This window comes from Marmota flaviventris, chromosome 15 (assembly GCF_047511675.1).
Source record: "Marmota flaviventris isolate mMarFla1 chromosome 15, mMarFla1.hap1, whole genome shotgun sequence".
NCBI lineage: Eukaryota > Metazoa > Chordata > Mammalia > Rodentia > Sciuridae > Marmota > Marmota flaviventris.
The window spans coordinates 34,714,594-34,737,809 of record NC_092512.1 but is presented as its reverse complement, the minus strand read 5'-3'; the positions used below and the strand labels follow the sequence as shown (position 1 = coordinate 34,737,809).

The 23,216-nt window shown below is 34.5% G+C and overlaps 1 protein-coding gene across 11 annotated transcripts in view; it reads right to left on the bottom strand.

The window, feature by feature from the left end:
• The window catches only part of Ubr5 (ubiquitin protein ligase E3 component n-recognin 5), a 128,217-nt gene that overhangs the window by 64,306 nt on the left and 40,695 nt on the right, over positions 1 to 23,216 (bottom strand). For 9 of the 11 annotated variants that reach the window (XR_011704673.1, XR_011704674.1, XR_011704675.1 and 6 more), the window contains exons 6-9: positions 10,244 to 10,433; positions 9,898 to 10,057; positions 8,808 to 8,957; positions 6,755 to 6,966 (exon numbers count right to left, since the gene is read on the bottom strand). Coding sequence is in view for 8 of the 11 variants with exons in the window: in XM_071602201.1 (XP_071458302.1) it covers positions 6,755 to 6,966; positions 8,808 to 8,957; positions 9,898 to 10,057; positions 10,244 to 10,433 (712 nt within the window). In the remaining 3 variants the exon portion in view is untranslated. The remainder of the gene's footprint in view (positions 1 to 6,754; positions 6,967 to 8,807; positions 8,958 to 9,897; positions 10,058 to 10,243; positions 10,434 to 23,216) is intronic. The other 2 variants (XM_071602198.1, XM_027946968.2) reach the window with 1 other exon arrangement.

The following is a 23,216-nucleotide window of genomic DNA, read 5'->3' as shown; positions in this document are numbered from 1 at the left end:
CTCCTACTGACCATATCTAAATTTAAAATTTTATTTGAAAAGTTGATCTTATTCTTCCTAAACTTTCTCCCATAAAACTTAGTTTTCATCTTTTTTTGTTTGCCTAACTGTCTACCATCAGCAAACACTAGTTTTGCTATTAACTTCCAGCTCCAAGTCCTGTCACTCAATGCAATATACTGTGTTCTATGACTGAAAAGAATAACAACAAAAGGTTTTACTGTGCAATTTGAATTTGGTCAACCATGTATGTTCATATTCATTTCTCCTTTCCCTATTCTCCTTTTGCCTAGCTTATTCTCTTTTTTCTGATCAATTCTCATTTTGCTCATTTCATTACTAAATTGCATTTGTGACACATCTAGCTAACAGTATTTCCTGGAAGCTTCCAACTATCAGTAATTAAAAAAAAAAAAAAAAACAGCCAAGACCTTCCTCCACCCAACATTCAATTCTAGAACACTGCCTTAGCTCTCATCAGTATGGAAACCAAAATAAAATTGAAGCAATATAACCAACAAGTTTGAACATTCTAACAACAAGGCTGCTGAAAATAATTTACATACTAAGGAGACAAATGCCATGGGCCTGTTTCTTTTCAATACCATTCAAAAAACCAGAATACCTTAGAACATAACAATTCAAATGGCGGGTGAGAATAAATTTATTATTTCCACTAAATTACATGAAATAGATCCAGAACAGTAAGAGGTATGACTATTAATTAACAGTCCCTACTTGCTGGATCATTTTTCTTTCTTCCACCACACAATAACCAAACATTCCTGGGAACTTAGTGAATACAGAACAACATGTGCATCCTTTAAATTCAGACTATACTTTATTAGAAAGCACAAAGTTGTTATGTTTAGCAAATTTACCTAACATGGCTTTCTGTAAACTTATTATATCTATTTGAGGTTTGTAACATGACATTATACAATACAAATATTATTACTACACTGCAGTAGATTAATGTATCAATCATCTTACTTTTTGCGTGTGTGACTCAGGGGGTTATGATCTAAAAAACTGACAAAAATCCCTAATACAATTTTATTAACTATAATCCTTATGTGTACGTTAGATTTCTAGACTTTTTTATCCTATGTTTACATATGCTGATTTATATTCTTTGACTGCATCTCCTCATTTCCTCCCCATCTACAGTAATCAGTGTTAATTCTCTATATATTTGTTTTTTTAAAAAAATATTCTACATATAAGTAAGATCATGCAATAAATATTTTTCTTTATGTCTGGCTTATTTCACTTAGCATAATGTCCTCCAAGTCCATTGTGACAAATAACAGAATCTCCCTCCTCCTGAATTATATTCCAGTAGGGGCATGTATCACATTTTAGTATCCGCTCATCCATCAACAGACACTCAAATTGCTTCTTAATCTTGCCTATTGTGAATAATACAGCAATGAACATGGATGGGCACATATCCTCACTAGGCAGTGACTTCATCTCCTTTGGGTATATACTCAAAAGATGAATTGTTGGGCCATATTGTAGTTCTATTTTTACCCTTTTCACAAAACTCAAAATTGTTTGCCATAATGGCTGTGCCAATCTATATTACTAAAAGTCTACTAGGATTTCCTTTTCTCTATACCTTGTCAACATTCATCTCTTTTATTTTTGATAATAGTCACTCCTAAAACATATGAGGTGAGATGATGTCTTATGGTAGTTTTAATTTGCATTTCCCTGATGATTAGTGATGTTGAGAATCTTTTCATATATCTGTTGGCCATTTTTATATTTTTTAAGAAATGTCTGTTCAGATTCTTTGTCCGTTTTTGAACAAGAATATGTTTCTGATGTTGAGTTGTAAGATTTTTTTTTTTAATTTTGCATATTAGCCCCTATTAGATAAGTGGTATATAAATATTTCCAAGTTCATAGGTTGCCTTTTCATTTTGTTTCCTCTGCTGTGCACAAGATTTTTAGTTTGATACAATTCCATTTATTTATTTTTGCTTGTATAACCTAAGCTTTTAGTGTGATATCAAAAAAATCATCACCAAGGCTAATGTCAAGGAGATTTTATATTCTTTTCTATGAGTTTCTGGGTTCAGGTTATTCACTGCCTAGTGAAGATATGTGCCCATCCACGTTCATTGCTGGATGGGCACATATCTTCATGTCTGTAATCCTTAGTCTTATATTTTAAAAAATTATCATTCGTAAATTATCATCCCTGCTTTATACCAGATCTTACTAGAAAAACCCTCACGTGTTTGTTTGGGTCTCTGATCCATTTTCACTCATTTTTTATGTATAGTCTTAAGATAAGAGTTTGATTTCTTCCTTCCTTCCTTTCTTATATGTAAAAATCCAATTATCTAAGCATCATTTACTGAAGAGACTATCTTTTCCCCCATTGTGTCCTCTTGATGCCCTTTTCAAAATTTAGCTGACCATACTTGCTTGGATTTACATCTGGGCTCTCTATTCTGTTCCATTGCTGTTTCTGTTTTTATACAAAGGAATACCATACTGCTTTGACTACTATAGCTACTTAATATAATTTTAAATCGGAAAGTGGAAGCCTTCAACTTTTACTTTATCGGTATTGCTTTGGCTACTTAAGTATTCTGTGGAGCCACATATTTTATGATTGTCTTTGCTACTTCTCTGAACAATGCCAATGGAATTTTGAGAGTGATTACATTAAATGTGTGTATCATTTGGGGTAGGAAGAACATCTTAATAATATTAACTCTTCAAATTCCTGAACATGGGGTTTCTTTTATTTGCATCTTCTTCAATTTCTTCCATCTATGGTTTTATAGCTTTCAGTGTGTAAATCTTTCACCCCATTGTTTTGTTCCTTTTGATTCTATCATAAACTATTTGTTTCCTTGGTCTCTTTTTAGCTAGGTTGTAAGTTACCTGTATACAGAAATACTACTAAATTTTGTATGATGGTTGTATATACTTCAACATTTCTAAATTATTAGTTCTAACAGATTTTTGTGGAATCATTCAGATTTTTCTACAGACTGGATTATAGTATTTGCAAAGAGATGATTTTACTTCCTCCCTTTAGATTTCAAAGAAAGATTCTTTTTCTTATCTAAATGTGCTTGCTAGTACTGTTTTTATAGAAGTGGCAAAAGGGGGCATCCCTGCTTTACACCAGATCTTACTAGAAAAACCTTCAGTTGTTTCCCACTAATTATGATGTCAGCAGTGGATTTCTCATAAATGGTCTTTATTGTGTTGAGGAACTTTTCCTTCTACACTTAAACTGTTAAAATATTTTTATCAAAAAAGGATGCTAAGGGCTTGGGTCATAGCTCAGTGGTACAGCACTCGCCTAGCACGTGAGAAACCCTGGGTTCGATCCTCACACCACATAAAAATAAATAAATAAAATGAAAGATATCATGTCCATCTACAACTAAAAATTTAAAAAAAAAAAAGGATGCTAAATTTTGTCAAATGCTTTGCCTGCATCAATTGACAATCACGTGGGGTTTTTTATTGTTTATGTTTGTTTTTTATCTTTATTTTGTTTATTTATTCTTATGCGGTGTTCATGAGTGTGAGGTGATCACTCTGCCACTGAGCTACAGCCCTAGCCCAATCGTGTGGTTTTAATGTTTCATTTGGTTAATGTGATATATCACAGTGATGTAAAAACACAGGACTGACTTGTATATGTTAAAGCAGCCTTACATGCCAGGGATAAATCCCACTTGGTCATGATGTTATCTTCTATTTCATGTGCTGTTATTTCATTGAGGATCTGCATTAATGTTCATTAGAATATTAGCCATTAGTGTTTTTTTTTTAGTAGTATGTTTATCGACTTAGGAATCAAGATGATGTTGACCTCACAGAATGTGTTTAATTTAAATTCTTGTTGGAAGTAGGTTAATATAAGTACATACATAGTTACTATTTATATATAAGATATTCAGCAACATAGAACCTCAATTTTTATTCTAAGAAAAATAAGCTATAAGAATGACTAAAAAGTAAAAATAGAGGTATTTTAGATAACCACTGAACTGAAAACTTATCTCATTATACATAGAGGATCTCAAACACAAAATATAAACTGCAACAGACCTACATGGGAATACCCAAATCTACTACTGGTCTCTCTCAGCTCTCTGTACCTCAAGGAACAGCCTGTTTTCTCTTTCTGAAATGGGACAATGCTTCTCCTTGTTCTTTATGCTTAATCTATACAAATTCAGTATGGAATTCTCACAATAATCCTGTAAGGTAAAAATCATTATCCCACCAGGTCCCTTAGCACAATCACATCTACATCTTAAGAGGAAATAAAACAATGGGTACATGCTCATTAACTGCTGTGTTAACTGTTGGCTTAAACATGATGCATAAACTGCCCTGAGCTGGAATTCCTTCAAGACCCCTCATTAGACCCTCAGCTCTTGGTGGACTTGTCTCTTACAGTGCTAGTTTCTCCATCAGTAGCAGCAAGTACACTCAATATCCTATTTTCCTGCTTTTTCCTCCTACTTCTCCAATCCCTGCCAAGCCTTTCCCCTTCTCAGGATTCACTACACCCAACCAATTTTGGAAAACCAATATGGCCCTTTTCTTCCGGTAATACTTATTCCCTGCACCTATTATGATGAACTATACTAAAGCTAGCTGAAAGCAGGGTCTTTAGCTCTTTACAATCTAAGTATATATCATCAAGCCCTGCAAAAAGCATCTAATGGTATTTGTTGATGACTGTGATAATGCATAAAAGTTTACATGGGCTTAATCTGTTTTCCTTCCCAGAACTGAAATTTCTTGTGCCTAAATTTCAATCATGAACTAATAGGAAGTGTTTTTGTCTGGGCATGGTGGTGCACCCTATAATCCCAGCTACGTGGGAAGCTGAGGCAGGAAGAATAAACATTCAAGGCCACCCTTGCAACTTGGGAGACACTTTGTCAAAATAAGAAAGATTGAAAGGGCTAGGATACATTTCATGATAGAGTGCCCTGTGTTCAATCATCAGTGTCACAAATTAATTCAGTATAGTTAATTAATTAAATTAAAACAAGACTAGGGATGGTAGAGCTAAACCTTACATTCAATTCTCAGTACAACTGATCAATAGATAAATAGAAAAAATAAAATTAAAAAAAGGACTGGGGTGTAGCTTAATAGTAATCTTACTACATATGTGAGGTTCTGGGCTCAATCCCTACTACCACCCCAAAAAATTAAATAAAGGATTTCTTTTTAAATGATACTTTCTAAGCCAACTGTTTAAGTGTGTGGGGGGTTAACTTTGTTTCACAAATTGCTCTTCTTCCATTAATTCAATGTCTAAATAAACCAAAATTGTATATAGTCTCAAGATTTCATAAAGCAGTTAGTATAGTAACTATCTCTGGAAATAAGTGGTATCTAAAAGCATGCCTATCAGTAAAGACAAAAAAAAAAAAAAAAGGCTAGCTACTAAATCAAGAAGATGACACAAGAATGGTAATGATTCCTGAATTCATACTGTTCAAAAACACTTTCATTAACAAAAATAATACACAAAAAAGAAGCCTAGACAAATAATATGTGATGGCACTAGTAAATGATACATGAGTCCTTTATTACCTCCTGTCAATAAGAAACACATTTTCCAGTTTTATGGAAATAATGCAATTTGGGGAAAGTTTGGAAGCTGCCAGAGAAAACAGAATAACCTTTTGCTTCCAAAGAAACTGATTAAAATTCATGTTTTCTCTTACATTCACGTTTTCCACATGAGTTGAATGTAGAGGAAAATAAATGAGTTACATCAAGACTCACCAAAAACTATGAAAACATAAATTAATAAAGTTAATATTTTCCCAAATTCAAAGAAAAGAAATCCATGTCAGACTCTCTTTATCCTCATTTGGTTTATTTCTGCTTAAGAAAATCTCCTACCCAACTAGTTCTGGAAATAAGAACAAAGAGGGCATACAAAAATGAATGAAAAGTACATGGACACCTGCAGAACGCTCTAAAGAAAATTACCAACACTTAAAACAATGAAACATATACACCATCAATAGGATGCATCTGCTCATCCCACTTGTAGTGTTGATGGCTTTTTGAAAATTCCAAATCCACAAAACAAATCCTAGTTACTTTCTGAAATCCACTCATTATTCTACTCCTCAGGATGCCAAGCACAACTCTCCCAGTCCATTCCACTTCAGACTGCTTCATCTCCCCCAACATTCACAGCAAAGCGTCTCTCGGAATTCATCATCGTTAAATGGGTCAGCTAACTAATCAAAGAAAAACAGGTCCCTTCATCTTGTCCTGAGGCATGCAGCATCAAAGACCACAAACTTGCCCTTCAGAAACTGGGGTCCACCTGACATTTCAAATTTGGGAAAATAAATTTCTACTAAGGAATATGACCATTATTAGAGTAATCATTACTAGAAAAGAAGTCCTAGAACAGAATGCTGATGTGTTATCTAAAATTACTCCCCCACCCCAATTTCTCTGATCTTATTCATCAAGTAGGAAAAAAAATAGCACCAGTGAACACAATCATTCAGATGACTCACACAAGAACAATGAAGATGTACTACTTGAATTTAAAGGACACTTATCAATTTATATTTGTGGGTTTACTTGGGGTTTTTTGTTGTTGTTCTGGAAGGGGGGAGCGCACAAAGTATAAATAAAACAGAAACCTTTTTAGAGGGGAAAAAGAGGTATTTGACAGGAATTCATTTAAATGGAATAATGTGAATGTTTTTCCAAATACCTTATCAGGCCACCACTGCAAATCTTCTCCTAGAGATACTGGACTTTGAACAGGTGTATTCTTCTTGTCCAAGTTGGGCTCTCCTTCTTTGCTAGTAGAACCCCTTTCATTATCAAATGAGGCTCCATCAAGCCACCTTCGCTCACGTAAACGTAAAACGGATTCACGTTCACGTAACAGCTCAGAGTCTCTCTCTAAGGGAAGAAGGAGAACTGGTATGCAATTGGGTCACACCAGTGGGATAAAAGTAAGCCACTCTCTAGTAAAGACCCTTTAGGATGCAACTAATAGCAGTTTATCTACTCACAAAAATGTATGTAAATGTATATCTAATAAAGCTGACATGCAACATTCAAAACATTAACCCTTTTCAAGTGAATGGATGAAAATTATTTAAGTATTTTTTAAACCTATATAGAGGAATAGTTCAAAAGTGGTCTAGTACCAGCGATTATTTCAACTATATAATTTTAGAGCAGAATGGCTTTATTTAAAGTTTGACTGCGTTTTTATTAAATAGGGTTAAACAATTGGGGCTTTCATTAGAAATGCTTAGTATAAATTTTCTAAGTTAGAAAAATATACATATTAAAATTAACACATTAGATAAAAAGAAGCAAACCAAAAGAGAATATTACAAAGTCTTCAGTTATTTAAAAAAAAAAAAAAAAGCTGACGGAAAAAAATATAGATTCCCCAATACCAATAAAAAATGATGATGATGATGATGATAAAAAAAAATACTTGAATAGGTTAAATCCCATTAACAAACTAATTATAAAATTTTGGATAATCAAGCCCTTGTTTGGGGTAATTTTTAATAGGCTGGATTTTTATGAATGTTTTATTTTAAAGTTTTTGAAGAAAAAAACAGGTTTGGTTTTGTTTTGTTTTAAGCATCTATAGAAAGAATTTCCTTGACCAAAATGCTTCCCCTGCAATTGGTCTACAAACTATTTAAAGTCATTTTTCCCATTTTCTAATACATTACTTTTTAAATAATGTAATCAAAATAAGCTTTCTAAGATTTGTATAAAAGGTTTAGGAACAATACATAGTTGCACCATACAAAATTGCCAAATATGCAGTTCAAAAATGGTTTAATACCAGCTGGTTTTCATGGTTTAAACTAAAAGTAATGCCTATACAGAATGAACACAGAAAAAGAAAAAGGGAAAAAATTAGGAGTATGGTCAGATCCTAATTATTTTGAAATGTAATACTTAATACATCTAAGACAATAAAGTACACTTTTAAAAAAAAACTTTTAAAGCTACGACATAATATGTTCAGTATGTTAAAAGATCACCCATAGGTCTGTTATTTAAGTACTAGGTATCTGCAGCAAAGTCATAATATAACATGGTATCTTTTCCTGTTTATTAATGATCAGTAAATATAGCTTATTTTTGCCTATTATTTGATCAATTAGTTTTAAATTCTAGAAAATAAAAATATAGAATCTATATTATAAAGGTAAAGTTGCTAAAAATGTACACAGAAAGAAGTCAGCTTAATAGTTTCAGAGTTATCTTTCTAACCTTTATCACGTACTTTAAGGATTTAAAAACCTTTAAGGATTTCAAACTTTTGAAAATAGCATTTTAATAAGCTAAACATTTACCTATACATTTAATACTGTTCAATCTCATTCTAATGTTTTTCATATTTTACTTTTCCATTTAACCAGGATTTAAAATGAACACAAAAATCCTGTCATTTTAATCAAGGAGACTTGTTTTCTGAATGCTGCATGTCACTGTAAAGTAGAATTCTGCTTTTAGTTCAGAATCCAAATTCCTAATTAAAAATATAGTTAGGTAAGTTGTACCCCTTGATATGCACTATAAAATATAAATAAGGTCATCTCTAAAATACTACTGTGGCTCTTCAAACTAAAAATTAAAAAAGCTACTTTTAATGCCAAAGTACCCAAAAACACTAATAAGGAATGATATCATCTACTGTAATTTTGCAAATTCAAATACAGAGAATCTACCACTCTCTCTCTATGCAGCCAATCCATGATCAAAATGAAATATATGCAAATTACCTCGAGATGAGCCTAGCCTGGAAAGTGATGAACGTCGAAAAGAAGGGTAACCGAAATAGCTAATGTCCTCAGAAAACATGGCATCCGCATCAATAATGACACTTGGGTGAGCAGAATGAATGTCAGCATCAAGAAGAGACATAAGATCCTCTACAAGCAGAAACAAAAAAATATAAATGAAGCAGCTATAGAAAGTACATCTACAGAACACTGAACGATCTGTAAAATTAAAATCAGTGATTAATATTATCTAAGGGGGAAAAAAACAACAACTATCTAGGAAATGAAATTTATATTACTAACAAACTTTAAGGAACATCAGATGCATAGTTGTTGCCAGTTCTACTTACTAAATTATCACCAGAAAAACAAAAAGGACTGCTTAAGATACAGAGATAATACAGTCAAAATCTAAAAGAAAGTCAGGTAAGATAGCATACACATGTAATCCCACCTAGAAGGGAGGCTAATGCAGTAAGATACCAAATTTGAGGCCAACCAGAGCAATTAAGGAAGACTTTATCCCAAAATAAAATAAAAAAGGGCTACAAATGCAGTGAACTGCTTGCCAACCCTGAGTGTTTGTAAAGCCCTGGGCTTAATCCCCAGTATCACCCACCCATCCCCGCCCCCTAAAAATAAATAAATAAGCACAGTTTGACTATTATCTATTTTCAGGACCCTAATATATCTTTAAAGGTTTGTTTGTTGGGGTTTTTTAGCAAACTGCTGGGGAATGAATCCAGAGCCTCATGCATGCTAGGTAAGCATCCTACCATTGAGTTACATCACCAGCTTATAATCTATTTTCATTAATAAGTTATCAAGCACCAACATTCCAGAGTCACATGTAAACCAGGATAAAGCACATAAATAACCATGTCTTTATTGGAACCAAGTAGGAGTCCACTGAGCCAAATATTTCCCCATTTTCCCTTTACAGCAATGTTGCAATTAAATTGAGCAGCTCTACAGGGAAACCATCCACCACCTTTAGGAATAGTCAGAGAATCAGTTGTACTTTTAAAACTCCATTCTTCAGTGAATGAGCACTCCAGAAATGAGAAAACCATGATGGTAATCCACCAACCTCCTGGTAAATAAGATTCACTGGCTGTATCATCCCCATCATCTCCATCTTCATCATCTCGGCTAAGTAAATTATTTACAGCAAGGTTTACATCAAGATTTGTTCTCTGGAGTTCTCGAATAATGACACTTCTGGATTTCCCTTGTAAAACAACTTGAGCCTAAAATTAAAAATGAAGAATACTATGCTTATTTTCTTTAAATTCTTTGTCAAAATCAGCTTTCTACAACCAATACAGAAAAAAAAAAAAATTTCAAATTCATGCTAAAAGTCATACAGATGACCCACAACATTCAGTTAAGCCTCACCTTTTCCCACTGTCTTACATTAAATGTAAGATCCATACCTGTGAAATCAGTTCCTCAGGAATGACGGAAGCTGGAATAACTGGCTGGGGTTGGCTACCCAAAAGTCCAGACCCTCGATCCCGTCCTGTCCGAATGACTCGAGTCTGTCTCCGGGAATCTCGAGCTCCAGCTGATGACCTTCCAGAGGATCCTCCTCCACTTCCACCCACTCCAGAACTCCAACGGCTTCTAAATATTGGTGAATTTGTAAATTTAGCATATTAAACAATCCATTCTGAAAAGATGACTTCAGTCTCATTTTCTTTCTTTTATGTTAAAGTACTATCTAATTGTTTTATTTTTAAAATATTTTATTAGTTGTTGGTGGACCTTTATTTATGTGGTACTGAGAATTGAACCCAGTACCTCACAAACGCTAGGCAAGCGTTCTACCACTGAGCCAGAACCCCAGTCCCTGTTATATTTTATAGCAATGATTTTTTTTTTAATTTTTTATTGTTGGTTGTTCAAAACATTACAAATTTCTTGACATATCATATTCCACACTTTGATTCAAGTGGGTTATAGCAATGATTTGACAAAAGAAAACGGTAATAGACTGGAGTTTTAAAATAGCTGTCCCAATTTTTTATTGTTGTTGTTTTGGGGTTCTTGAGTTTAATCCAGAGACAATTTACCACTGAGCTACATTCCCAGCCCTCTCTATCCACTCCCCATCCCTCACCGTTTTTTGAGACAAGGTATCACTGAGTTGCTTAGAGGCTGGGCTTGAACTTGCAATCCTCTTGTCTAAGCCCTCCCAAACCACAGACATGCACTACCATGCCCAGCCCATCCAATTCTTTAATGCTTAATGTAAATTCACTTTTTAGAAAGACAAATATCATATTTTTTCTTGATTAAAAAAATTTATATGCATGCACATTCCTTGTCTTAACCCTAAGATAAACATATCTCGCCTTAGCATTAAAAGTCCCATTAGGGGCTGGGACTGTAGCTCAGTGGCAGAGCACTTTGCCCAGCATGTGTGAGGCACTGGGTTCAATCCTTAACATCTCGCAAAATAAACAAATTAAAGGGATTCTGTCCATCTACAAAAACGAAAATTAAAAAAAAAAAGTCCCATTAAACTCAAATACCAACATTCTGTTATACAAGAAGTAAAATTCAGTTCAGAACTCAAAGAGCTTTGCTTGGATAGCTGAGGGTATAGTTTATTGGTAGAGCGCTAAAAGAAAGGGGGGGAGAAGAAGAAGGAGGGAGGGGAGGGGAGCACAGAGAAAAACTGGTGTGATACTTGTTGTTGCCCATTATCAATTCACATTTTTGCAGAATATGCATCTATATAGTTCAAGAAATGTCCAAGACAATTTTGGACAAAAGCAGTATTTTGCATCCTTGGAACTATAATATAAAACTGCACTTACTTCAGCGAAGTAACAGATTTTTAGATATGTCATATTAAATAACCATTAGTAGATCAGAAAAAAAACAAAGGGGATTCATTAAAAATACATTGGATTAAAAAAAATAAAAGGATATTGAGAAAATGATGCCATTTACAGTAGCAAAATCTTAGGAATAAACTTAACCAAATTGAAAACTTATAAATTGAAAAGTACAAAACATTGCCTAAAAAAAAAGAGAGAAGGAGAAATTATAGTAGGTAGGAAAAATACCCTACATTCATGGATTATAAGATTTAATATGGTTAAGAAGTCTATACTACCCTTGGAGCTGAGGCTGTAGCTCAGTGGTAGAGTGCTTGCCTAGGGTTCAATTCTCAGTACCGCATATAAATAAATAAAACAAAGGTACATCAACAACAAAAAAAATTAAAAAAAAAAAAATCTATATTACCCAATGCTACCTACCACTATTTCTATAGCCAAGATTACTCCTACTAAAGTACCAACAGCTTTTTTAAAAAAAATAAATAGAATCATGAAGAAAATCATCATAAAAATTCACATTGGGGGGACTGAGGTTATGGCTCAGCAGAGTGCTCTCCTAGCATGTGCAAGGCACTGGGTTCAATCCTTAGCACCACATAAAAATAAATAAATAATATAAGGGTATTGTGTCCAACTGTTACTAAAAAAAATATATGTATTTTAAAAAATTCACATGGGGGCTCGGGTGGTGGCTCAGTGGTACAGCACTTGCCTAGCATGTGTCAGACCCTGGGTTTGATCCTCAGCACCACAAATAAATTTAAAAAAAAAAAAAGCATTGTGTCCTTCAACAACTTTAAAAAAAAAAAAATTCACATGGAATCTCAGGACTCTGAAAAGCCTAAAACTATTTTGGGAAAAAAACAACAAATTAGAGGATCCAATGTTTTTGAACCATATGACAAAGATACAATGATCATAAGAGCACAATACTAGGATAAAGACAAAATATACTGAATGAATTGAACAGAGAGCCCAGAAATATACAGTGTATATTTGAGTATACAGTGAAATGATCTCAGATAGCAGCACAACTAATCAATGGAAAAACAACAGTCCTTTCAAGGACTGCTCGAAAAACTGGATCTCCACATGCAAAAGAATAAAAATGAATTGTTAAAAATGAAATCGGGGGGGGGGGGGGGGGGGGGCTGGGGATGTGGCTCAAGCGGTAGCGTGCTCGCCTGGCGTGCTTGCGGCCCGGGTTCGATCCTCAGCACCACATACAAACAAAGATGTTGTGTCCGCCGAGAACTAAAAAATAAAAATTAAAAAATTCTCTCTCTCTCTCTCCCACTCTCTCTTTAAAAAAAAAAAAAAAAATGAAATCGGGGGCTGGGGCTAGGGCTCAATGGTAAAGTGCTCACCTAGCATGCATGAGGCACTGGGATCAATCCTCAGCACCACATAAAAATAAAATATTGTGTCCCCTAAAACTAAAAAATAAAATTTAAAAAATGGAAATGGACCACATAGAAAAATTAACTCAAAAGGAATCAAAGACGCAAACATAAGGCTTTATGTTCTAAACAAATTATAAAACTCCTAATAGAAAACACAGGGGAAAAGCTTTACTACATTGGAGTTGTCAATGATTTCTGGGATATAACACCAAAAACACAGGCAACAAAAGCAAAATTAGACAAATGGTCTTTAAAAGCTTGTTCACCAAAGACACAATCAATAGGGTAGGAGGCAATCTACAGAATGGGATAAAATATTTGCAAATCATTCAAAAAAGAGGTTATTCTATAGGAAATATTGAGAAATCCTATAGGCTGTGACACATGCCTATAATCTCAGCTATTCTGGAGGCTGAGGCAGGAAGACGGAAAGTTCAAGGCCAGCTTCAGCAATTTATTGAGAACCTGTCTCAAAATTAAAAAACCTGGGGATGTAGTTCAGTGGTAAAGTCCCTGGGTTTCAATCTCCAGTACCAAAAATGGAAAAAGGACTTGAATAGACATTTCTCCAAAGATTATATGCAGATGGCTAATAAGCAATTCAATGTCACAAATTTACAAATTTAATTAGGATGGCTACTGTAGAAAACAGAAACTAATAAATGTGCATATGGGTTAAAATTCAGACATTTATGCACTTTTGGTAGGAATTTTTAAAAGATACAACTGCTATGGAAAAAAGTACGAAGGTTCCTCAAAACACTAAAAGGAGAACTACTACAATCATCTAGCAACAGCACTTCTGGGTGTACATCAAAAGAACCGAAAGCAGGGTCTTGAAGAAAGATCTACACAGCCATATTCATAGCAGCACTATTCACAGTAGCCAAGTGGCAGAAGCAATCCAAATATCCACCGAAGGAAGATGGATAAACTAGATGTAGTACACAATGAAATGTTATTTATTTAATCTTAAAAAAGGAAATCCTTTGACAAGCTATAATACAGATAAACTTTGAGGACATTCTACTACCTGAAATAACCCAGTCACAAAAAGAAAAAAGTGATTCCACTTAAAAAGTAGTCAAATTCATAGAAAAAGAATGGTGACTGCTAGGAGACTGAGGGAAGGTAGAAAAAGCGCATAGTTGTTTAATGGATACAGTTTCAGATTTGAAAAACAAAGAAGATTCAGAGACCTGTTTTACAACAATGTGAATATACTTAACATTACTGGGTTGTATAGATGGTTAGGACTTTAAATTTATAAAATACATCTAAAAATGAAGTCATTCAGTTGGTACAGTGGCACATGCATGTAATCCCAACTACTAGGGAGGCTGAGGAAGAAGGATCAAGTTCAGCAACTTAATGAAACCTAAAATAAAATAAAATAAAAAAGTAAAAAGGGTTGGGGGCTAAGGCTCAGTGGAAGAGTGCTTCTGGACTTGACCCTAAGACTGAAGAGGGAACAAGGAGGTTGGGGGGGAAGAGGAAGAGATTGAAGAGGAAAAAGGGGACAAGAAGGAAGAAGAGGAGAAGAAGAAAACCATACCAAAGAAATAATTAGGATAACTCTAAGCCTCGGTTTGCCTGGGATAGTGCCAGTTTAACCCTACTATCTGAGCCCAACTACTGATTTCACTCTAAAATGTCCCAGTTTGGACAAGAAATTATATGACCAATGAGATAAAAGGAATATGACTTGATATTTCTACCAAGTAATGCCAATCATTTTTCCCCAAGCAAATAATGCTAGAAACCCAATCAGATATATTACTGAAATATAAGTGCACTCCTGGACATACTTTATAAGTATCACAAACTAAAATTTCCATGAGAGGTAAACAGACAACACAAACAGGGAAAGCCATAGAAACAGGGAAAGCCATAGTAACAGGGAAGAGTGGAGAACATATCTGCCTATCTAAGCATTCAAATTTGTTAAGCACTGCTGGTTTTAATCTGTCACACTTCCACCAACTGCCAGCTTGCAGTTTCAGCTACACAAATTCTAGACTGAGTTTACTGAAAAGACAACTATAAAATACATCTGACCTGTCCTTATATGAGTGCTACCACTGAGTACACCAGGTTTTCCCTCTCTCACCTATTATGCCATGTTTCTCCTATCAGAAATCAAACCAAAACATCTCTAGCCATTAGAGAAATACAAATCAAAATAACACTGAGATTTCATCTCACTCCAGTCAGAATGGCAACATCAAGAATACAAGTAACAATGAATGTTGGCCAGGATGTGAGGAAAACCATATATTCATACATTGCTGGTAGGACTGTAAACTGGAACAACCACTCTGGAAAGCAGTATGGAGATTCCTCAGAAAACTTGAAATGGAACTACCATTTGACCCAGTTATCCCATTGTTCGGTTTATACCCAAAGGACTTAAAATTGGCATACTACAGTGACACAGCCACATCAATGTTTATAGAAGCTCAATTCACAATAACTAAGCTATACAACCAACCTAGGTGCCAACAGATAAATAGATAAAGAAAATGTATATACACACAACGGACTATTGCTCAGCCATAAAAAAGAATGACTTTAAGACTTTTGTCAGTACATGGATGGATCTGGAGACTATTATGCCAATAACAGGCCAATCCCCCCCCACCCACCCCCCCCAAAAAAAGCTGACTGTTCTGATATATGGATGCTAACACACAAGTGAAGTTCAGCGGATTAGACAAAGGGGAATGAAGGGAGCGAAGGGGACAGGAATAAGAAAGACAGTGGGATGAATTGGACATAACTATGTATACATAAAAATACACCACAGTGAATCTCTACATCATGTACAACCACAAGACTGGGATCCTAATTAGAGTAAGGTATACTCCATGTTTGTAGAAATATATTAAAATACACTCTACTGTAATGCATAACTAAAAAGAAGGAAACAAACCAAAAAATTCAAACCAAACACCTGTCCCTAGATCTAAACATCTCTCTAACCAGCTTGCTGTCTAAATAAAGATTAATCTGTTAAAATAAGCATGCAATACTGAGATCCATTGGTAATCACAAAAGAATAGGTGTTCCTTTTATACAGGATAAAGAGAACTACATAATTTTTAACAATAAGGTAAAATTATACACACACACACACACACACACACACACGGGAACCTGGCTGGGTCTGCTTTCTGTCGTTTGTTTATCAAATTAATCCTACTATTCTGATTCCATTATATAGGACCAAGGCACACAAAATGATTCAAAATCAAAAGGAAATCATGACCTATGGATCAAGTCTTACCCATGTATTTATGAGGTTGGTTAGGTATATATATAATCAAAAAACAAGGAAAAGACTGATATATTCTCCACTCTTCCCTGTCATAGTCAAGGGGAGTGTTAAGAAAAACTGGGATTTTAAGAGGGAAAAAAAAAGACATGAGATAAAAAATAAGGTAATGTGAATAACATAAGAACTTTAGTTGAGGGCCAGGGTTGTGGCTCAGTGGCAGAGCATTTGCCTAGCATGTGTGAAGCACTGGGTTCAATTCTCAGCACCACATATAAATAAATAAAATTTAAAAAAAGAAGTTACATTACTTAAAAAAAAGAACTTTAGTTGATAAAACATATTAATATTCATTAATTAACTATAACAAATATATCATACTATGCAAGATGTTGTAATAATAAAAACTGGGTATGGGGTATATGGGAACTCTCAGTAATTTTTTCTCAGTCTACATCTCCTAAAAAGGAAGTTTATTCTTAAAGTTTATTTTTAAAATTCACATACATATGCACATACATGTACTAATAAATGTTCAACTATGTACATTTGTGTATTTATTTGCACAATGAGTCCCAACATTTAAGTCAGGAGATCTCATTAAAAATACAGATTTGGCCAGGTTCGATGGAGCACACCTGTAATCCCAGAGGCTCAGGAGGCTAAGGCAAGAGAATCCTGAGTTCAAAGCCAACCCCAGCAAAAGTGAGGCACTAAGCATCTCAGTGAGACCCTGTCTCTAAAACACAAAATAGGACTGGGGGTGTGGCTCAGTGGTGTCCCTGCCCCCCAAAATGCAGATTTGTACATTTTCTTCAGACCGAAATAAAAAAGTGTAGCAGGCCACAAAGATCTGGATTTGGCAACAATGGCCCTGTATTTTCCCACAACAATAATCAGTTTATCAACTGCCTCCTTTAAAAATTAGACATTCAGCTGGGCATGGTGGAACATACCTGTAATATTAGCTATTACAGAAGGATTGAGGCCAGCCTCAGCAGCTTAAGTAGACCCAGTCTCAAAATAAAAAATTAACAAAAAAAAGGGGGCTGGGAGTATAACTCAGGGGTACAATGCCCTGGGTTCAATCCCCAGTATCATGACAGAGAAAGATGAAAAGAAAAAAAGAAGGCATACAGTTTGTCAGAATCCTGATATGTAGCATCTTTTGCACTTGGTCAGCTTCAACTATTTGTCATTTCCAAGTACCTGCTTGGCTTTTAGATTTTAAATCTAATTATTGCCGCAAATTAAATCTTAAAGAACCACGGTAGCTAAAAACAATGAAAAGCAGATTACACCTATCATCTATTATGTCCAGTGTTAACAAATAATAGAAGAGACTTTTGAATAATAACACCTCCTTTTAACCTTATTATTAAACACAAATAAAGTCCCTTGTCTTCTCCCATGTAAATCTGGTGCTCTTATCATTAAACTGGTTTGAAATGAGACTAACAAAAATATCTAGGAAACTGCTGAAGTATCCTCGAGGATAAATGTGAAGTGATTATTAAATAAAGAAGACAACAACAGGCAGAAAGTATAAGCACACAAACCTGTCACTTAGCACAAGCGCGCGCGCGCGCGCGCACACACACACACACACACACTCTCTCTCTCTCTCTCTCTCTACAGGAACCGCCATAATTCCTAATTATGCTCATTCACAATAAAAAATCACCTCTCAATAATCCATAAATGATGGAAAGAAAAACAGTATTGATTATCCCAAAATCTGTCAAACACAGCTTTCAAATAGACAATTCACTTCCTGATTCAGAATATCTCCAAGGAGCCAAAATAAGTAACCCTAAATTCTGTAGGAAGGGGTTAAAAACCAAGATCAGCAAGGACTGTCTCTTTCATATTAGATTATATCTGGTACATTTGTGGTTAAAAAGGCCCCTTTGGGGACTCAAGATCTTCCTGTGCTGGATTCTCTTAATACATGTTATAAGTTTCAAATGTTTTTAAATATAATTATAATCAATACATACACATACACACACAAAAAAAAAACTACACAAAGGGAAATGGAAAATACGAATGAAAATTTTTTGACTCTAAAATTTCTTGGTTTACAAAATAACATGATCACAATCAACAAAAAGAATTTTCATAGAGCCTAAGAGAAACATGCCTTTAAATGCTTACACATAATAAGAGATCCACATACCCAAATAAAAAATAAAAAAAATAAAAAATGACTGTCTCTGAGTTAGTCAGTGGGCACCTATGACACTTTTCAATATTGCGATCCATGAATCCAATGCTAAAGTTAGTTTACAGGGGAGAAGAAACTTGTGTAGGGGGTTAGAAGAATACAGTCAAACATGGGCAAGGGAGGATTTCCAAGAACTAATGCTTCTTTCTGCATTTTAAAAGAGTCGTAAAATTGGCCCTAATCATCTTTGGAGTGTGTCTAAAGAGGTTTTATTCAAGCTTGAGTGTATTATTTTATCATTGTATCTGTTACATATTTTAATAGCAAATTCATAAAATTCCACTGCTCTATTTCAGTATTTCTGTAATACATTCTATAATAAAGCTTGGTTCCATCAAAGCTTTCTTTATTATGAAAAGAGGACTTGAATCTATGGGATAATTTGAGCAACATAATAAATAATATTAATGGATTATAATACACAAAACAAAACAAATATTTATGAGACTACAATGATTATATAAATAACCAATAGAAAAAGATAATGTGGATATTAAAAAAAAAAACAAAAAGATGAGAGAAAACTATTCCTTAAGTACAAAAGAAATGATAGGGACAAGTTTCTGGCTGTAGTGGGGACTAAACCTAGGCCTCACATTGAACTATATCCTTAGACCTTATTTTAATTTTGTTTTGAGATAGGGACTCTCTAAGCTGCACAGACTGGTCTAAACTTGCAATCCCCCTGCCTCAGTCTCTAGAGCAGTTGGAATTACAGGCTTATGTAAACAAGCCTGGTTAAATGATGGGAATAGTTAAAAATCAGTCAACCCCAAAGTAACAACTAATTCAGACCAAAAGCAACTATCAGTGAGCAGAAATGAGATATTTACAGTTCACAAAAATTGACTTCCCACAAAATACTTATTAATGACAAAGAGGAAAACAGTAATTTTATAGTGGGAAAACCTGGCACATACCACCTTAACTAAATAAACAAAAAATTTCATCCACAGCAATGAGAAATCAACATCACACCAGCGTGGTATTAGGCACAGAGAAGGGCGTATCATCACTTCTGCAGTATTCTTGCCAATAACACATCATGAGAAAACAATGGAAAATCCAAATACTGTATAATACACCCACCAGCTTTTCAAACTCATCAGGATCTAAAAAGACAAAGACTGAGGAGCTGTCCCAAATTGGAGGAAACTAAAGAAAGGTGTCAGCTTAAATTCAGCTGGGACCCTGTATTGAATCCTGGACCAGAGAAAGGGTACTGGTGGCCAAATAGCAATATGCGAACAGGATCTACAGCATAAGCAATGATTATGTTAATTTCTTGGTTTGTAGAATTTGGCTATATAAGATGTTCACATGTGAGGAAACTGAGTGAAAGGTACAAACACTAATTCTCTGTAATATTTTTGAAAATTTTTAATTAGTTACATTAATTCAAAATAAAAAGTTAAATTTCAAAATAAAAGAACACAGGATTAGGAATTAATGCTAATGGGAAACTAAAATAGGGATCAGCAAACATTTCTGTAAAGAGCAAAGGCTAAATAATTAGGTTTTGGGAGCTAACCAGTTAGTAAGTAACCACTCATCTTTGCTATTACAGCACAAAAGCAGCCACAGGTGCATGGGGCTCAATTTGGCCTTCAGGTTGTATACTTTGCTGACCACAGGTAAACAAAGAAATGCTTATATTTAAGAAAGTATTCTTTGCCATAGCAGACATTAATTATTCTTTCTTAATATAAAAATAAAAAATATACAGGCTTATCTAGTGAATTAAACTTCATTTGCTATATGCTATTTTTATTACATGCTATTTTCCAAATTTCTTATCACACACTATATGCAAAAGACCATTAAAAAGTGATACAAGAGATGGGGATACAGCTCAATGGTGTGAGTGCTTGTCTAGCATGGCCAAGGTCCTTAGTTCTGTCCCTAGCACTACTAACATAAAATAACATAAATTAAATTAAATAAGATTAAAAAGGTCTCTCTGCTTCCTGATTGTCCTATCCTGAGGGCATTCCTCTGCCATACTCTTCTGCTGTGATGTTACACCTCACATCAAGCCAAGAACAAAAGCTGGCTGTCTATGAACTAAGACCTCTGAAATCTGATGTCTCCCTTTTGCATGTACTCCCTTCATGATGTCATCTGCCATGTGACATAGCCAACAGGCCCCTCATCAGAATCAAGTTGATGCTGGTGACAACCGCCCCCCATCACTGAGCTTCCAGAACAGTCAGTACTTTTCTCTCCATCTTATCAATAAAGGAGCAAAGGAAATGAAAGGAGAGAATGAACACTTGTGCGGATAAAGCTGAGAAGACCCAGAGAAAGTAAATCACTTGCCAAAGATCATTACGTAAACTCAGTAATGGAACGAACATCAACAATGAGGTGTCCCCATTCCAGTTTCAAGGTTCTTTGATCTATGCTGCCCTATTCTCCAAAATTAGTTCCAAGACTCCACTTAATGTATTATAACTAGTGGCACATTGACTTTTTCTTATAGATAAAACTAGTTTTTAACTTTCAATTTTCTAACTATTATTCAAATTGGAGAAATTTTGTTTTGATACAGTCTGAAATATATCACAAAAGACAATATTATATCATCCTCTGGATAAACAACATCTTTGTGAAAATATTTTTAAAAACTAACCATTATCATTTTTGAAGTATTTATGGCAGCATTATTTTAACTGTTTACCTATTTTAACTTACTGAATCCTATTATCATCATCATCCCTACTTTGAGAATAAGGAAATTCTCACCAAAGAAGAAAACTTCCTTGCCTATGGTCACACAGCTGGTAAGGGCTTCAACAAGGATCTGGACCAGGTAATCTGGCTCCAGTGTCAGTGCTCCTTACCACTATACCCTACTGTCTTTCAAAATTATTGTTTTGTTATTGTTACTAAGGGACTTTAAAATATAAAAAAGGACAAAGAAGAAAATAAAGTTCATCTACCACCCAGAGATATTATTAATGATACTGAGTTGTATTGTTATTATTTAATTGTAATTCAAATTATACAGAAATATGGGAACAGCCCTGAAAGTTCTCTTCATGGATATTATACTCTGTTCCAAGGATGGAGGTGCTCCAGTATACCTTGGGTCCCATAAAATAAAGGACTGCTTTTGAAGACTATTCCCTATTAATATGACACCAGTGTACACTCAGTCTCTTAGGCATACTGATAAGATAAAATTTAAAATAAGCTTCCCAAATGAGGTCTGGGATACCACTGGACAGGCTAAAACTTCTGTGTCTATCTGGTTTGCTTTCAACCTTACCAAGGAGAGAGACAGGTGGAGGTCCCTTTCCTCAAAGCTGGTAACATACCCTAAATTAATGGGCTTGCATGTATAAGATTATTTAGAATTCTTGATGAAACTGGTTTTCCATATCTGAGCAATGATTCTATTGTTATCATTAACACAAAGATAGAGAAATTCCAAAAGCAGGCATTTAAAAAAAAAAAGCTTCCAGAATAACACAAAGCTAGCAGCTAGACATACCACAGGCCCATTCTTCCACTTACTTCATTAGGACTAGTAGCAAGAAATCTACTTAAGCAATTTTCTTGGGTTACCCATATTAATTCCTCCAAATAAGGGCAGGAAAGCTATTTGGGGAGTAGGCAACTTCTAGGATCTGACTTAAATGAATGCTAAGCATGGACTTCATTATATATATTCAATGGTTACTGTTTTACTAAACAGAGAATTTTAGGACACACAAATGAGGAGGATACATGTGTTTTTTAATTTCCTTTTGGCTCATTAAAAATAATTTAATAAATATGCATAATCTCATGAACAGGTGAAAAGGGGAAATGCTCATTTCAAATACTGAAATAGTTTGGTGTCCTAGAAAATGCATATGGCCTCAACAATGTAAATACATCTTCTTTCCTGCACTTGTGACATTTCAAATTAACACACTGCCTTTATTGGTCTGTCATGCAAGAGACCTTATTTAATTATAAGACATAAGTTGCTTCTATGTGTGTGGTTTATTTATAAGTCTCAAAATAACTATTTTTCACTTTAGCTTCCAGTAAATTTCTAAATTATCCTGAGAATTTAAAAAAATCTTTTTTTAATATTTATCTTTTAGTTGTAACTGGATACAATTTATTGTATTTATTTTATTTTTATGTGGTGCTGAAGATCGATCCCAGGGCCTCGCACGTGCCAGAAGAGCAATCTAGCGCTGAGCCTCAATCCCAGCCCCTCTTTTGTTTTTTAATTACTTGCAAGAGGACAAAATTTTTTGACATTTACTCTGCAATTAAGTCATGATTCCTACAGCCAAGAAATAATACAACTGTTTTGAATTATATAATATATAAAGAAAAATCAAATAAAGAATGGAACTATATTTCCTATCAATAAGTTAAGGGATACAGAGAATGATCTAAACAATGCACTTACTAAATGACCTCATTCCCAGCTCAAAATGAATTCAGTTCAGCACAAAAGCATAGGAAAAAAGTAATCATTTTTGAATCTTAATTTTAAAATCTAATTTTTGATTCATCTACCAAGTCAGTGTATAAAAATAAATATTTTACCCTTGATTATATTTTGAAACAATTTAAATTGCTTCTAGTTATCTTTCTCTACCTGGCCTTTGAACAAATGATTTGACTGGACTGACATTATCTAATCAT